This window comes from Rutidosis leptorrhynchoides, chromosome 10, assembly GCF_046630445.1.
Source record: "Rutidosis leptorrhynchoides isolate AG116_Rl617_1_P2 chromosome 10, CSIRO_AGI_Rlap_v1, whole genome shotgun sequence".
Taxonomy (NCBI): Eukaryota; Viridiplantae; Streptophyta; class Magnoliopsida; order Asterales; family Asteraceae; genus Rutidosis; species Rutidosis leptorrhynchoides.
In genome coordinates, this window is record NC_092342.1 from 8,794,974 (window position 1) to 8,812,855 (window position 17,882).

Sequence of the window (17,882 nt, forward strand, 5' to 3'; positions counted from 1 at the left end):
CTGCAACTTACAACTTTGATCGATAGAAAACAGAAAAGCAACGCAGCAAGAACTACGTTGGATTCATGATAATTATCGTGCGAAACAGAAAAAAAATAGAAGTATTTGATGGTGATGTGAAGTGATTAAAGGGTGGTGATTTGAGAGGTGGTGGTGACGATGGATTATCAAAGTGGTTTCAAGTTCGTTTGTTGATTACACAAAGACAAGATCAAGGTGTTACTTCATGATTGTAACCGAAATAAGGACGTGCTGCAGGAAGTAACAAAGGTTATGGGTTTTGGGTTGGTAACCGTAATCAAGAACAAATATAAGGTGGTTGATTGATGATAGTTGTAAATAGCAAGTGGTGTGATGATATGATGCTTTTGTGTGGTTAATCAATATTGATAAACAGTCGTGGTAGCATCCAAACACAATTGGTTCGATTTAGTTGTAGGTTGAGATGAAATCTAGCAGCAGCAAGATGGTGTTCTTTGGTAGTTTCATGGTGACAGCTAAATGTGGTTTGGTTTGAAACAGTATACAGATGCAACCGGTACTAGGTAGAAATAGAAAAGATTCGAGTGAGGTGATCGATGGTGATTAAACGGGTGTGGTGATTTCTCGCTCATAAACAGAAATAGAGGAAGGAGGTGATCATGATGGTTTGTAAAGGTGGTTGTGGGTTTAGTGAGGTGAGCCGAAAGTGATGAAAGGTGGTGATTATAAGATGGTGGTTGTTTATATTGCTCGACAACTGAAACAAAACAAAAACAAGATAAAGATAATCATGGTGATGGTGGTTCGATGAGTTTGTATTGTGGGTGTTTAATGACATTTGGTTTGTAGAAGACGAACGAAGATGAGTTGTGGTGAAGGTGGTAATGGTGACGGTTAGGGATGGTGCAATATGGTGGTTCTTGCTCGACATGAAACTCATAACACAAGTAATAGCAGTTGCAACTTGAGATGGTAGCTGTGTTGGTGATCAGGAAAGACGAACAGAAATGAAACAAGAAAGTGTGATAATGGTTGTGGTAGTTGGTGATTAGAGAGTTGATGTATATGTATATATATTCACCTATAAGTCATAAATCAATAACTAATTTAATTATAATATCATAAACTAAATGAAACGTGCACTCAATTTGGAAACAGGAAAGCCACCGTTTCCTATTCAGTCGATTTAAGATTTAAGGTGTTATTCCGTGTCCATTGCTAAACAGTTACGGATAAAAGTAATTCAGAAAAATCCTATATTTTAAAATTAAATCCATTTATTTATTTCAATCATTAACTGTTTGAAACTTAATCAATAAAGTCCGATAATTATTTATTTTCTATTCCAATTTATATGTACGGAGTGCTAATATTTAAACTTAAAAATGTAAAAAATAATTTTCAGTCATTAACTGTTTGAAACCTGATCAAGGAAGAAACGTCATTTTCTTTTACGTTTTATATTTACTTCGTATTTTAAAGGTTCTATCTTATAAATAAAAGGATACATACGATAGGTACATACCAAGAAGGTATAACATCCTTGATGCTTATGCTTATGATTTTCTTCAAAGTAACAAAATTTGTAGGAGTTTCAGTTTTAACTCATTTTGTATGAATGGATTGATTTAGTTCATGTTTCATCACTAATGAGTCAATAGTTGTACAACCTGTACTTCTACTTCGTATAGATGTAATCATATTATTCCCAATAGGTATTTCTCACTTAATTTGAATAATGTTTTTTAAGGACCACGATTGCTATAATGTTATGTGTATCACTTTCCTCACATAATTCACATAGATGTAATTTGGCCAGACTTGATGTTCAATATTATGTGTATCACTTTTCTCAAATTAAGTTATTATTTCCTAAATTGTGCTTTAAGATCCAGAACACAAATGGAAGTTTGCAATGGAATACTAAACGAAAGTGTCACTCCATGCTATAAGAGTCCTTGTTAATATTTCATTCTTTGAAGTCGATATTGTGGTGTCATAAAAGAAGTTTGTCTCTCTAAACTTTAAATGTACATAGAAAATCAACCCCAACAATAGTGAACTTGTACCCCAAATGTGCACTTGGAAATTCACTAAACTTGAATGAGAGAATAAATACATCATAATAATGTCTTCTTTAGTCATTAAAACTTGCACATGACCTCTTTTGTATTACATCATAGGTTTGTTAGGCTTGATTATACGTTTAATACTAATAAAAAACACCTTCAAAAAAGTTGTTCTTATTTTACGTTATCACTGCCTGCAACCAGTGGCGGAGCTTGGACGTAATGGTTGGAGGAGCCAAATTTTGTTTAATGTGTGATAAGTTTTTAGCAAGAAAAAACACAAATTTTGGAGAACAAAATTTTACATTTTATTTATACATATTTTAGGTGATAATATCGATCGTAATTGTATATAATCTATGTTAACTCCTTAAACTTTAGTTTTAGTTTAATTTCAAAGTAAAAATTCCCAAGAGATATGGAAGAATGAAACAAAATGTTGAGAAAAACAAAATCTGCGAGCCTTCACCATTTTCGCAATATCTTCTTCATACAGACTCCGATTTTGTTTATTTAAAAGTTCAAACGTCCGTAACTCAAAGGGTACAAAATTCCGTTACTTACTAAAAGTTTTGTTGGTGCGAGGGCCCCCTACTGCCCTAATAAAGCTCCACCCATGCCTGCAACTTTATACTTCGAACCTATTAGCATATACGAACCGTTGAATACTACTACTTTCGAATTTAATTGTTTTGAACAGTTTTTTTATTCATAATTTTACACATTTGAACTTTTAGAATGGTATATTATTTATTTGTTTTATAATGGTTGAAGATTGTCTTAAAATATTACTATTCCATAAAACCCGCGAAATCGCAGGTATTTAACTAGTGTAAAATAAAAAGATGGAATATTAATAGTGTTAAATTGTGACGTAGGTAATATACTTGATTAAATGAAATTTGAATGGAAATTTTTTTTTTTATTTTTTAATCGTTTAACATAGTTTAAAATTAGAATCCGGATTTATACTCCCTACCACTTTTTAACAACTTGGGTTCAAACTTTACTCGAAAAGCCCTAATTGAATCTTCAAAAATTCACCCCTTTCTTCTTCATTTCTTTTCAAATTCAAATTCCTCTGATTTTACATTTTTTCTCAAAATTAGCAACAATTTCTTCGTTCCAATCAAAATTAATCAACTGATTAATTTCACAAATACTTGTATTGATTCAGAATGAACGCCACGTTTGGTGGTAGTAGTACCGGTGGTGGTGGTGGTAACAGCACCGGTAGTGGCATTCGCCGACCACCACCATACTGCGGCGGCCGGAGAAGAGTGGTCGCTACTAAGAAGCGTGATTTTACCAATTGCCTATCGGTGAATAATACAGTAAAAAAGTTGCAAAGACGCGAGCTTTCATCAAAACGACATCGTTCTCTTTCTATTACTAATTCTGCTCATCGATTTAAGAACATACACTTGACGGTAATTTGTTTCACTTTTATTTTTTATTGAGTTTTGATTATAATCGAGATGAGTTAGTTATATTGTAGGTTAGGTTTTTGTTGTATTTTGTGGTTAAATTACTATGTATTTAGGTTATTTCATTAAGTATGCATTTCAGTGTGTTTGGTTTACATGAGTAATGAACTTTATTTTTTATTGAATCAGGAGCAATATGATACACATGATCCCAAAGGACATTCATTATTTGTATTACCGTTCTTGTTGAAAAGGGCGAAAGTCATTGAAATAGTCGCAGCGCGTGGTATAGTATTTGCTCTTGTAAGTTCTGGAGTATGTGCAGCTTTCAGTAGAGGTAATTGTACTATGCCCTACTCGTTAATATGGTTTAATTATATTTTAAGCGAGGATGATCTGATATAATGGTGCTTAATTTAATTGCAGATACAAATAAGAGGATATGTTTGTTGAATATTTTTCCAGATGAAGTCATCCGAAGCTTGTTTTACAATAAAAATAATGACTCGTTAATTACAGTTTCAGTATATGCTTCAGACCACTTTAGTTCACTCAAATGCAGATCAACAAGAATAGAGTGAGTTTATCTACTATTTTATCTTGTATACGTCATTAGCTAAAGTACTTGTGGTGTTGTATTTATATGCAATTAAATTTGTAATGCTATAGATACATACAAAGAGGTCAACCAGATGCTGGTTTTCCTCTTTTTGAGTCAGAGTCCCTGAAATGGCCTGGCTTTGTAGAGTTTGATGATGTTAATGGAAAGGTGCTTACATACTCTGCTCAAGATAGGTACCTTACTTTTTGTTTATAGTATAATTCTATTTTATTAAGTGCTTCAAAATTTGTTGCTGACTTTCACTTTTTTCTAATTAAAGCATATACAAAGTCTTTGATCTGAAGAATTATACATTGTTATACTCGATAGCAGACAGAGATGTAGAAGAAATCAAGATCAGGTGACTTATTCTCTCTTCAAATTTCTTTTATATGAACGGTTAGCGTGTAATAGCACTTTAAAGGTTGGGTGCACCCCTATGGAATCTTCTATATCTATAGGTTTGGTGCCCAAGGATCCGCTAACCATCTTAATTTAACATCAAAATAGACAAAATTACAATTTTACATTATGACAGTACTTATAACATATGCAAGTTGAATACATATAGGGTCAGTCATAGATTTAAAATGAAAACGACATATTATGATATAGATATTAGTATCAAAGTTGACCAGCGTAGTCCTTTATATACCAAGCTGATCACTTGTTGAAATATGAAGTACCATTTAGGATATATTTGTAGATATCGCTAATTAAGACATTGAAAAGATAACAAAAAATATTGTTGTTGCATTTTATCACTTAGTTATTTGCATGATATTCAGAAAACAAAATGGGTCATGACGAGTTCACTTGAATATTTTTACTTGATTATATGTTTAGGTTCTTTTTTGGTAACTTACAATAAGAAATAATAGGCATATATTAACTATCTCAACAGAGTTTGGATGATGATTATAAAAATATCCATGTTCAATCCATAATGGATAAGATAAGATGATTGCTATGCACCAGGTTTTTTTTTTTTTTTTTTTTTTTTTTTTTTTTTTTTTTTTTTTTTTTTTGCTCTGTGGAATACGGTTGCCTACTTGCCCATGTCAAGGTGTCATTAGTTATAGTTACTTGAAGACACCCTACTTTTGTTTGCCTCTATGACTTCTTTATAATAATTCTCAATAGGTTTTTTAAAGGATATAGTTCAAAATAATAAGCATAACCATGTCTGTTTACGATAGGTGGAGTGGTGGATCGTTTTAAAGAGGGTAGTTGAACATTCCATGTTGAATTGAAAGAGAATGATGTTTTTCAAAGTTTGTTTATGCTGAAGAATTAAACTTACAATTTACAATTGTTCTTGCCCATCGAGTTGTCTTATAATTTCATCTCTCTGGCTAATGATTTTCGTCATTATTTTTTAACAGCCCTGGCATCATGTTATTGATTTTTACAAGGGCTCAGAGCCACGTTCCTCTGAAAATATTGTCAATTGAAGATGGCACCGTTTTAAAAGAGTTTAATCATTTACTTCATCGGAACAAGAAGGTGGATTTCATAGAGCAATTCAATGAAAAGCTCCTTGTTAAGCAAGATAACGAGAATCTCCAAATTCTTGATGTAAGTTGAAACCTCATTGTTTACATATATGTATCATTTTGGACTGTAGCAATTGAGACCTAGTTAGCTATGAATGCGTTTACTGATAGGCCTACCTGGCGTAATGGGTGAACGTCCCCAAAAAGTCTGTCTTTCTAACTCATTCTAATTTAAAAGTATAGATTTGTAATGTAATCATACTGTTCGGTAACCATAAGTAGCATATTAATTTAAGTGTAATTGGACATAAAGTGTATGCGGATCAGCCCAACTTGATACTGAATGTTTGATCCATACTTGAAGACTTGTTTAAACCCAAAACTGTTTGGACCCTCACCCATCTTATCCATCTTGCTACCTAAAGAACTTTATATACGTCCAACTCCATTAACTACTTTCTCTGGTTTAGGTACGCACCGCCGAGGTGAAAGAAGTTGGAAAAACTGAGTTCCTGACTCCATCTGCATTTATATTTTTATATGAGAATCAGTTGTTTTTGACATTCAGAGATCGGACTGTTTCTGTTTGGAACTTTCGAGGAGAGCTTGTGACATCGTTTGAGGAACACGAGTTATGGCATTCGGACTGCAATACCAATAACATCTACATAACCAGCGAACAAGACCTTATCATATCTTTCTGCAAGGATAATTCAATTGATCAAAGGACAGACAATAAAGGTTAGATTTTATGCACTATTTACCAGTACAAACATTTACTTGGTCAAGATGGTAATAAGTTACCGACAACATTATTGAACTTATTGTAAACCTAAGCATTATATATCTTTTTGTTGAAAAAGCAATTATCTTTATATCCCTGTATGATGGCTAAGTGATATTTTAATAAAGGTTTTAGCCTTATATCCAATACTTGGTCCAAATTCTACAAAATTAAGGGAAGTGAGTAATTGTAATGGTTGCGGCTACCCTTGAAATGGCAGAAGCTGTCCAAGTCTGCTTGTATGGAGGCATTGAAATTGGTGGGTCATGTGACTTATTATAATGGGTTGGATCGAGTTGACATGTTAACACTTTTTTCCTTTTTTGGTATTGTGCAAACTATTGTAAGAATTTAGAAATATTGAAACTATTAATTTCTTTTTAATATAGATATAGATAGGAAGTTTCACTACATAGGATTGCACTTGAGTGACTTTTCTGTTGACGCGCTTCCTTTTTAGTTCTACTCATCTATTGTCAAATGGGTCTAAATTAGTACATCTATTGCTATATGTAGTTCTCATAGATATGCTTTGTGATGCAGTTGGTTCCATCAATGTGAGCAACATATGGACAGGGAAATGTGTAGCCAAAATAAATTCAAATAGTGCCACTTTATGTGAAGATAATAAACGAACGATGATTGAACGTAACATGGTTGGAGAAGCACTTGAAGACATTACAGCCCTCTACTATGATGAAGAATGCAATGAGATTTATACTGGTAACAGTCATGGTTTTGTTCATGTCTGGTCTAACTGAAGACTACAAAAGATTAATAGCTCTAATTAAATAACGTTAATCGTGTATGATATGAGTGGTGTTTGGTATCCTAGTTTATGTTCACTATATGCATATTGTGGTGGTTTAGTTTTGTGAAATTGTTCTTGACTTACATTTGCATTAAATGTTAATTATTTGCTCTAAGTTTTGAATTTTTCCCTTTTAGTTATCTGTTACGTGTTGGTAAATTACGGCCTCACTAATTCCCACCACCCAGCCCAATAATAATAGTAAAGAAATAAGAACAATACACAACACAAGATTTAACGTGGAAACTCCAAAACAGGAGAAAAACCACCGGTCCCCAAAGAGAGAAATATACTATATCACAAATTGTTACAATGATATAGACGACTCTCTTAAGCCAACTACACTCTCCAAAATATTTAACTAATACAACTCTCAAACAAGGGTAAGAAAGAAAGAAATAATCAAATACTTAAAGTGTATTGATTGGTGCAATTTGGAAGTGAGGCTTAACACTCCTTTTATAACCAAGTCACCCCTTCCAAGTTCTTCCTCCCACCTATGTGGGATAACATCCATTTTACCAATATAGCTAGCAACCATATTCATCTTCTAACCAAAACTATAACCAACAAATCTCCACCTTTTGGATAGAAGGAGATAACCATGCTTCCACATTGCAAGGATAACCGACGTAGATGCTTCCTTGACGACAACTTCAAGATCCTCATCTTCATGCCGCTGACATTATCTCTAACCCAAGAAATAAAATTTGCATCTTCATCGAATATTGTCAAGACCCGACAATCATTGTCATAACAGACAATCATAACTCTTAACAGAATTATCATACTCCACCATAAAGAGTATAGCACTTAGAATATCGCATTCCAAGCATTTCACCTTGGCACATGTTGTATAACCAGCTGAACAGTTATGGTGCAACTTCCTGTTTGGCTTTCCCTGGAAGTTTCATCAGCTACAACATCAGTTTCCACCACACACCTTGCATCAACGCCAAACCAATGCCCATGTACAATTTGTGGAACCGCTAACGAACATCCCTTTCCATGGTGGCGCGGACACACCATGAGGATGATGTGACTTCAGAAGAATTCGTCACTCTCCGTAACGACGGAGACAATGTTTGCATCTTTGGAGCCATTTGCCGGATTAGCTCCACCTGGACAATTAACCCTTACATGCCCAGTCTTCCCGCACTTCCAGCATGTCAGATTCTTTCTAGAGTTTCTCTTCTGCCTATCCGAACACAACACTATCGTATCTCCTGATGACGAGACCCCGTTACCTTCCAGTCTTTTCTCCTCGGATAGGAGCTTGCTAGTAACGTCTTCAAACTTCAGAGTTTTCTTCCCATACATCAAAATAGGTTTCATGTGTTCATAAGACGATGATAAAGATAATATCAACCTCAAAGCTTTATCTTCATCATCCGTTTTAACTCCAATAGCCTCCAGTTCTGAAACAATACCGTTAAGAATACTTAGATGATCTGAAATCTTTGAACCCCCATCCATACGCAGAGTATGAAATTGTTCTTTAAGACACAACCGATTTGAGATGCCCTTGCCCTGGTACAACTGCTCTAGTTTAACCCAAAGCTCCTTTGTCGTTGATAACCCGTGCACATTTGCAAGCACGTTCTTTGCAAGACACAAACGAATCGCACTTGCTGCCCTCAAATCCATATCATCCCATTCTTCTTCATCGAACTTACTGCTAGAATCACTGCCAGGAACAAGGGTGGGTTTACCCTTCAAAGCCTTGTGTAAACCGGACCGAATCAACACATCCTTGACTTGAACCTGCCATAAGCCAAAATTGATCATCCCATCAAATTTCTCTACATCAAACCTCATTGGACTGAACTTCGACATCGTATCCGTATCCTATAAACAACACTTTCTCTGATTTTGCTCACGTTTCGAATAGCCAAAAGATGTAGCAGGTAGCCAGGACCCTTTAAATCGGAAATCCACAACTCGCCACTAACAAATTCAACTATTACTACGAATCAGAAAAATATTGTCTAACCAGATACCCTATACGATCAATAGAACTCGTTTCTGATGTGGACGATCCACTCCCGTGGCAACCACAGAGCATACTCCGACTCCTATAACCGAGACCCCCGTCAAACCTGACGCTCTGATACCAGTTGTTGGGAAATTACGGCCTCACTAATTCCCACCACCCAGCCCAATAATAATAGTAAAGAAATAAGAACAATACACAACACAAGATTTAACGTGGAAACTCCAAAACAGGAGAAAAATCACCGGCCCCCAAAGAGAGAAATACACTATATCACAAATTGTTACAATGATATAGACGACTCTCTTAAACCAACTACACTCTCCAAAATATTTAACTAATACAACTCTCAAACAAGGGTAAGAAAGAAAGAAATAATCAAATACTTAAAGTGTATTGATTGGTGCAATTTGGAAGTGAGGCTTAACACTCCTTTTATAACCAAGTCACCCCTTCCAAGTTCTTCCTCCCACCTATGTGGGATAACATCCATTTTACCAATATAGCTAGCAACCATATTCATTTTCTAACCAAAACTATAACCAACATTACGACCTGTGCACTCAATGATAATGTTGATAAGTGATAAATGGGCAAGTGCTTGTGATTAGATTCGTTTTAGATCAAGCATCGAAAATATTATAATTCTTATTCTGATACATGTTAAAAATGACTTAAATTGTGTCTTCCTAGCCTAGTAGGTAAATTTAGGAGTGTTTTCAAGTCATTGTGACGTTCAATAACTTAAATCAGTAAATGTTTTGGCTAAAGTCTAACACTCTGAGCTCAAACTTTCATTTTGTATTTGGTGATATTGACATTTATAACAAAAATCATTAGGTAAGTATGTAGGGACATACTTTAATCTAGGTGATTGGCGCTGGTTGTTTAGAACTTTAGATTGAACAGTGGCCAAAATATTATTAAACACGGTTCACAAATGAGGTAATGCTTCAGAACAAGTTGGTGCCTTTACACTCGGATTGGGGAATGACTGTGTATCTCCTCGCACCCCTCAATCCCTCATATAAGGGATTGAGTATTGTTTGTTATTATGGATTTCCTACCATCTTTTATAGATATGATCAAAGCTGTTTAAGTTGCACAGACGTAAAACAACTTCATGGATTGAGCCTCTGGGCCTTGGAGCCGTAGACCACTCCCTATTTTTGTGATAAATATTCCGTCTTATACAAGTGCGGGTTTTATGATAGCTGGTGTTAATTAGGAGTTATTGATAGGGATGATTCTAATGTAGCATTGATGTAGTAGCTAAGAACTTTTGTAAGTTATAATAATGAGTGATCTTGAAGCGTGCCTTTTAACAACTATGAACTAAAGATATAATAATATTGTCATTACTTAAAAAATTGTTTAGAACATACGTCAAACTGTTTCTATTAAATTATACAATACCGAGTGAAAAAATTCATTAGATCCATTTGCCACACATGGCAAAATTTAGTTTATTCAAACCAGAACCACATATATCAAACTAATTAACTGGCATTTTGGTATTCAGATTAGAACAAACTAGTTGTGTAGACCTCGCTTCGCGCCGGGGGCTCGTTTTGAATGCGAGTTAAAAAAAAAAAATCTTGATCTATTTTGTAAAAAAAAAAAAAAAAAAATTCGACATCTAACATTGAAGGGTTGTTCCTTTTGTGAAAGTTGATTCTTTTAGCGTTAAAGTTAGTTGATCTATTTTTGTAAAAAAGAATGTTTTTCGACATCTTTTGGTAACATTGAAGGGTTGTTCCTTTTAAGAAAATTGATTCTTTTATCGTTGGAGACAAAAAAAAATGTAGCACAGTAGTGGCCTATGTGGGTCCTACTGTTTGAGCGCAGTGTACAAGTCGGTAAAACATGGTGGTTGTTATTATTCAGTATTTTTGGTGTTAGTGATGGGATAAATAATAATTTAGAATATAGGTATAAAGTAGGGGGTTCGATTTGTATTTTAATGGAAGTTAGGGGGTTATATTTATGAAAAGTAAAAAATTAAATAAGACTATTCATAATAAATAAGACAAATTTTTTCTATTAGTTATATTGGTAATTTGTATCAAACTGGAGTGACAGCTTTGAAAGTACGAGCCACTATTGAAACCATTTGTCTTTTTGAAAAAAAATTTAGTTTTAAAGTCAGAAAAAAACAAGGTATTGAATGGTACAGATCAATCCTTTTGCTATGAAATGAACTCACAGGTTCAGATTAAGGTTTGTTTATATGGTCACATTAATCGGACTACGCATGCATGCAAAACTATTAACTATGCAGTAAGACTGTAACTTTTGTTTATATGGCAACATACATTACACTATAACATGAAAAATAATAAAGTAACTGCAACTTTAGTCGAATCAACTGTGTTTTACAACCATCCAGCAACATTACTGACTAAAAGTGCACTTATACATAGTGATGAGCAAAATTGGAAAATTGTTTGAAACATACGTCAGTCAATAAGTTTACTGTTTCCATATAATTATTATTATTATTCAATATTCAAATACCGGGTGAAAAAATGACTCCAAACACCTTTTAGATTTAGTCCACAACTTCAATAAGAGTTGTCTCGTAGTCATCAGGTGCCACAAATCCATGGAGATTCATCACAGTTGCTGCCACATTTGCTAGTCCTCCACTTGGTACATCCTTGCGGAACTTCACACCCGCTGATAAACCGGGACCTCCAATTGCAATCGGCACCTGATTCAAATATTATAATTAACCATCAGTTCCACACTAATATTTGTCTGCATTAGACATGGTAAAAAAGGTACGCGACAAAGGTTAAAAAGGGCCGGGACGGGTCAGGGGTATATCTATAGGGGCTTAAGAGAGAAACTGACAAAAGAATAATGTGGTAATAAATATAAATTAATTTAATGATCTACAATACTGAACTTTAAAAAAGTTTTGATTATATTAATTAGAGAGGATGTTGATGGTGACCACATGCCTTCTATTGTGCCATTAAATAAAGAAAAAGCATCAGCTACTAATACTATTATATGGGCACTATCTTAGAATAAAGAAAAGCATCATAACTGGGAGCACTATGACATATTACAGGTATATATTATTTAGGTAAACCCATTATAGGTCATACAAAGTTTGTTACTTTAATTCGTTAATTGAGATTCCGATGCTATTATTATCTTAACCGAATAAAAAACAGAGTGAGTTGTATAAACAAAAGAGTTGTTGTTTTCATGGACCTGTTTGGTTATAATGTTAACAAAAGTTGATATATAAACATATAGAGATGTATAAAAAGCTTACGGGCTGAAGAGTGTGTGACGTAAGGATTTGAACTTCACCATCCTTGAGAATAGGCTCACCCTTCTTGTTTCTCTTTACCATGTCCTCAGCATTACCATGATCAGCAGTCACTACATAGATTCCACCAACTTGTTCTACTGCATCAAGTATCATCTGTCCCCAAATCCAAACCAAGTCAAAACAAATAAATTAATGAAAAAAAAAAATTGTTTACCAAACTATCATAGGAGTGGCAAAATATGTGGTGGGTTGGTTGGGTTATCAGTAAAATTGTGCAACTTTTAGTATTAAAATTTGAACTGGACAGGGTCAATCCAAACGATATATGTTCCTAATTTTAGTAAACGGTGTGTATGTTACATAAAGTTTGGGCAATGTACAACCCATTTGACTATCCCTGTTTTAAATTAAATATTAGTAAATGGTATGCATGTTACATAAAGTTTAGGCAATGTACAAACAATTTGACTAATCCTTGTTTTAGCAATTTTTGTTTATTTCCCCATTAGAATGAAAAAGATAGCAATCAAACCATTGACTAAGTTAGTTAAAATCAACACCTTTACAAATTTCTTAACGATAACCCTACGCATATATGATATAACAGCTGTTACCAAACAAATCTAGGCATACAACGTCAAGACCTTAAAGGACCACATAGCTTTACCTTAACAGCTTGATCAGCAGCCTTGCAGGCAACAACTGTAGCCTCAACATCTCCAGTATGCCCAACCATGTCACCATTTGGTATGTTCACACGTACCTAAAATCACATTGAAATGCTTAGAATTAATTATTATTCAAAACAAAGCTATTTAGTCGAAATACAAACGCAAGTTATGGGTTACCTGGTCGAATCTACCACTAAGGATAGCATCACGGGCCTTCTCACCGATCTCCAAAGCTTTCATTAATGGTTGAACATTGAAGGTAATTCCACTATCACTAGGAATTTCAACATATTCTTCCAATTCTGAATTAAAATATCCAGATCGGTTTCCATTCCAGAAAAATGTAACATGACCGAATTTTACAGTCTCACTGTTAAACAAGGAAAACAAAGGTGGTTAGCTTTAAGTAGCTACCATGTTATAGATACAAGTATAAATATAAATATAAATATAAATAGACATTCACGCACCTGCAAGCAAAAGTTCGAACACCATTATGCACCAAATATTCACCAGATGTTCTGTCGATCAAAGGTGGAGATACAAGGTAGTGGTTAGGAAGCTTCAATTCACCATCATACTGAAGCATACCAGCATAACGGATTTTCGGGACCCGCACTCTGTCAAACTTATCAAACTTCTCATATTCAAGAGCTTGAGCAAGCATAGTCATACGATCTGCACGGAAGTTAACAGTGACGACAGCATCACCATCCACAATAGGACCAACTGGCTTACCACTATCATCAACAATGACAAACGGGGGCAAGTACTGGTCATTTGCACCAGGTGCTTCCCTAAGTTTCTTGATAGCCTCAACAACATTCTTAAACTTGTGTGGGGCCTCACCGAGAACCTGAGCATCCCAACCGCGTTTCACAACTCCCCAATCATTCTGCAAATAAAAACATGAACACTCTGAATAACTTTATTCGATTATTGTTGAGTATCAGGTTTAAATTGTTGAAGAAGTTACCTCATAACGATCCATGGTGACGTACATACGTCCACCACCAGAAGCAACCTGGGCATCAATGCCCTTGCTGCGTAGGCCTGCAAGTTCTGCTTCAAGAATTTCAGCAAAACCAACACTTGAACCGTCCAAAACATCACGGCCATCAGTAAGAACGTGAACACGTATCTTCTTGGCACCACGCTCACTAGCTCCTTTGAGCAACAACTAAACAATAAACGTGATAATCAACCAAGAAAGATCAAGTAATAGTCTTTCAGTAGTTACATTGCTAAATCCTATATACCTGTAATTGATCAAGACGTGAGTGCACACCACCATCACTCATCAATCCAATAAGATGCAAGGTGTTATTTTCAAAACATTCCTTGATGTAATTGAAACCTTCGTCTTCGTAAATCTTTCCAGAAGCAAGAGCTTGATCAACGAGCTTTGCACTAAAAGTAGACAAAGATTCGTAAGTAAATTTCAATGTCAACCGAATGGCATTAGATAATATACAACAAACAAATATAACAAAGATGATTTCAGAGATCCTTCAACAAATTCAGTAGGAAGCAGAATCGAAATATTATAACTTTGTTTTGTAAATATTATAGAAAGAATCATTGATTTTTTTTAGTTTTTAAAACATATGGGTATATGGTATCTACATTAATGACTAACAAGTACTTAAAGACCAAGTGAAAGATAGAAAGATCACCCTTGTGCATAGATCCTTCCAGCCCCAAGAGCATTATGTCCGACTTCACTGTTTCCCATGTCATCTTCAGTGGGCAGCCCGACAGCAGTACCATGAGCCCTCACCAATCTCCAGTGGTCAGGGGCACCCTATTATTAAATTTAAAATACATACATTAAATAAAGGTTATTCAACTCATCTCATAACTAACAGAATAAAATTAAAACATTATCTACAAATAGGGACTGCAATCATCTTATTTAGCCAATAGAAAAAACCTTCTGATACATAAGAGATATAGTAACCAACATACAATTAAATACACATGTAGCTGCGCATTCAGATCTTATTTGCACATCTAGCAAAAGCTTAAAGAACAAATTATTTCAGAATCATAAAGTTTTATGTCTCTTCATAGTTACTCCATATTACAAAACAATCATCTATTTCAGATTGTGACCTACGATCATCTAATTCTAATTTAACATTACATTTTGATTTATGCTAAATCGAGGCACTAAACAGTCCTTGAAACCTAGCTGCACATTCAGATCTTATTACCACGTCTACTAAAACAATACCTACAGTATCAATTCAAAATCATGAACTCACTTCAGTTAAACTATCCATCGACGAATCTAGATCAATAATCTCTCAGATTTAACTTAAACAGCGATTAAGAGTGGCGGCCTCTTTAAGAGATGAATACCAGTAATAATTTTGATCTGATTAAGCTAGACTTAACAAATCATATCGACATAGAGACATATAGATACACAAAATATATATAGCAAGCACAACGATATCATACAAGTTACGTATAACTAAGTCAATACGCAATCAAGAGATCGATAATAATTTAGATCTGATATATAACTAACAAAATCATCAATAAACATATGTAGATACAGGAATAGAGATGGAATGAGTACGTTTTTAAGTGAATCCATGGTAGGCGTCTCTGCCACGTGGATACAGTTATATTTATCAGGTGAAGCTTCACCCCAACCATCTAGAACGATCATAGCAACTAACTTTCCCTTCGGTAGCTTCGGGTGATCAGCCAATTTCCATGAAAAACCTGTGCTTCCCATTTTCTTCGTAATCTGAATAACCGTCTCTAGATCTCTGCTTAGGGTTTTAATTTTAATAATAATAAATTGAAACAAAAAGAGTAGGTGGAGGATGCTTGGATTGATTGGAGAGGAGGTATGCTATATACTGTGATTTCTGCGGTTTGAAAAGTTTGTTGTGCAAGAAAGGTCCTTTTAATGCGGCCCATTGTTCAATATAAGCCCATTGTTATTAATTTCTTTGACTTTTTGACCTAGATGAAAGTCAAAATCAGTAAGGTGAACAAAAGTAAAAAGTCAAATATTTACGCTTACAATTCTCATTAATCTGGTGGTAACAATACCGCCCTCACCTCGTGCCGCCTTCTGCACACGCGGTATTCTTTAGCACCACTTTGTCCTTGTTCGCGCTCAAGCACATTGCCTTACATTCCATAGTTTTGTGGCATAATTGAGGACGAAGTCTTATATTTAATTGTTGTACATCTAGCTAAGATTATTTATACATTGATATAAATAATTAATATATTGGATCTCTTTTTTTAAAGTATGTCGAATGGTATTGGTCATACAGACTATTAACGGATTTACCTCTAGCCTCTATGAACGTCGGAATTCCATGACTTCACCACGGTGAAGCACGATCCGCCCCTCATTCTGTCATTAACGTGTTGATAAGACATTGATATAAGAGTATGTTTCCAGAGAAAATTGTGCCATGGATATGAGTGGTCTTATCTAATATATATACATTACATTGATTGATTGATAAAAACATAAAACTGTTAAAATTTCTTACTTTATTTAGGTTTAGGTAGAAAGGTATAGATACATATATTATAAATGTAAAACTACACACAAAATTTTATTTATTGATTGATAAACGCTAGTTAACATGAAGTTAAGGGGTTTTTGAATTTGCGTTTTGAAAATTGATTATGCGTTTTAGATAATTATAATCAAATAATCTGTTGTAGCAAAATGTGGTGTATATAAATGGTGTTTGGATTTGATTATGCTGTTTGAAAACGCAATAATCTAATAAGCAGTTTTGTAAGTGTTTGATAATTTAGGTTATTTGATAAATTAAGAAACAAATAGGAAGCAAAATAGAAGAAAAGGAAATAATTAGATAATCACGTTTTGTGGCAGTAAGGGGTGACCTACTTTTTCATTTTCACATTTTGATTATCTAAAAACGCAATTAATTGATTTTCAAATTGAATTCACCAAACGCTATTTATTGTTATTATTTACGATTTAAAAATACAATAATCAAATAATCATCTTTAAATTGCTAACCCAAACACCCCTTTAGTTTATTGATAGATTCAAATATTATGTCAACTTGAAATTATTATTTATATTATATTATCTATCATTTATTATTGTTATAATTAAACTAAAAAATAATTCAATTAAATAAATTTATTTATTTATTTTATGGCTACTTAAAATATTAGCTTATAAAATTTATTTATGTGTAAATAACTAAATATAAAATTTCGATCATAAAGAGTCATGAGTCAATGAGAGGAGCAAATTTCATCAAGCCACAAAACTCAGGGGCTAGAATTGTAAATATAAAAGAATATTCGAGAAGCATCTAATCTAATAAGACGTCATTTGGCGATCGGTGGTAAGCGGTGTGCCGGATAGTGACCGGGTTGCCAATTGGCATGGCTTATGACAACACACCATCTTCATTTGTCATGCTTCATTTTCAAAGTCAAGTCAAATCTAACTACTTTTCAAATACAACAGCCCATGTCCTTTTACCAAGCCCAATATCAAAGCAGTCCAATTTACGTTCAGATAAGTACACGTTCAAGTGATTTGGTAGCCCACTAATTTACATACTTAGTAAGTTTAATAATAACTATGACGTACTTCCTTTCCAGGACACACCGCCATATCAACGCCATATCAGCGCCACATCAGCTTTCTCTCTCAATTTATTTTTCACTTCCTCCCATCACACACCACTACCAACCATGACATACTTCCTCCCCATCACATACCCCACAAAAT

The 17,882-nt window shown here is 34.3% G+C and overlaps 2 protein-coding genes across 2 annotated transcripts; one reads left to right on the forward strand and one right to left on the reverse strand.

Annotated features, from left to right (window-relative positions):
* The first annotated feature begins 3,046 nt into the window (after nucleotides 1-3,046).
* On the forward strand, nucleotides 3,047-7,276 carry LOC139872784 (uncharacterized). The gene is made up of 8 exons (XM_071860709.1): nucleotides 3,047-3,481; nucleotides 3,668-3,815; nucleotides 3,905-4,055; nucleotides 4,148-4,273; nucleotides 4,360-4,440; nucleotides 5,465-5,657; nucleotides 6,046-6,316; nucleotides 6,903-7,276. Exons 1-8 carry the CDS (start codon nucleotides 3,230-3,232, stop codon nucleotides 7,118-7,120), a joined length of 1,440 nt encoding a protein of 479 aa, XP_071716810.1. The 5' UTR covers nucleotides 3,047-3,229; the 3' UTR covers nucleotides 7,121-7,276.
* A 4,216-nt stretch (nucleotides 7,277-11,492) lies between these two features.
* Nucleotides 11,493-15,962, reverse strand: LOC139873307 (2,3-bisphosphoglycerate-independent phosphoglycerate mutase). Its single transcript, XM_071861239.1, has 9 exons — nucleotides 15,711-15,962; nucleotides 14,800-14,927; nucleotides 14,383-14,533; nucleotides 14,100-14,303; nucleotides 13,594-14,018; nucleotides 13,301-13,493; nucleotides 13,120-13,215; nucleotides 12,453-12,605; nucleotides 11,493-11,876 (listed from the first exon to the last, which is right to left on the reverse strand). Exons 1-9 carry the CDS (start codon nucleotides 15,870-15,872, stop codon nucleotides 11,715-11,717), a joined length of 1,674 nt encoding a protein of 557 aa, XP_071717340.1. The 5' UTR covers nucleotides 15,873-15,962; the 3' UTR covers nucleotides 11,493-11,714.
* Between the last annotated feature and the right edge of the window lie 1,920 nt (nucleotides 15,963-17,882).

What these genes read in the sequence shown, in the direction of transcription:
- LOC139872784 (XM_071860709.1), top strand. Translation starts at nt 3,230, where the DNA reads ATGAACGCCACGTTTGGTGGTAGTAGTACCGGTGGTGGTGGTGGTAAC. An exon ending in ATGTGCAGCTTTCAGTAGAG is followed by an intron (nt 3,816 to 3,904) that starts GTAATTGTACTA and finishes ATTTAATTGCAG; the next exon opens with ATACAAATAAGAGGATATGT. An exon ending in TGCAGATCAACAAGAATAGA is followed by an intron (nt 4,056 to 4,147) that starts GTGAGTTTATCT and finishes GTAATGCTATAG; the next exon opens with ATACATACAAAGAGGTCAAC.
- LOC139873307 (XM_071861239.1), bottom strand. Translation starts at nt 15,872, where the DNA reads ATGGGAAGCACAGGTTTTTCATGGAAATTGGCTGATCACCCGAAGCTA. An exon ending in GGAAGGATCTATGCACAAGG is followed by an intron (nt 14,534 to 14,799) that starts GTGATCTTTCTA and finishes GTCTACTTTTAG; the next exon opens with TGCAAAGCTCGTTGATCAAG. An exon ending in CGTCACACACTCTTCAGCCC is followed by an intron (nt 11,877 to 12,452) that starts GTAAGCTTTTTA and finishes TATTTGAATCAG; the next exon opens with GTGCCGATTGCAATTGGAGG.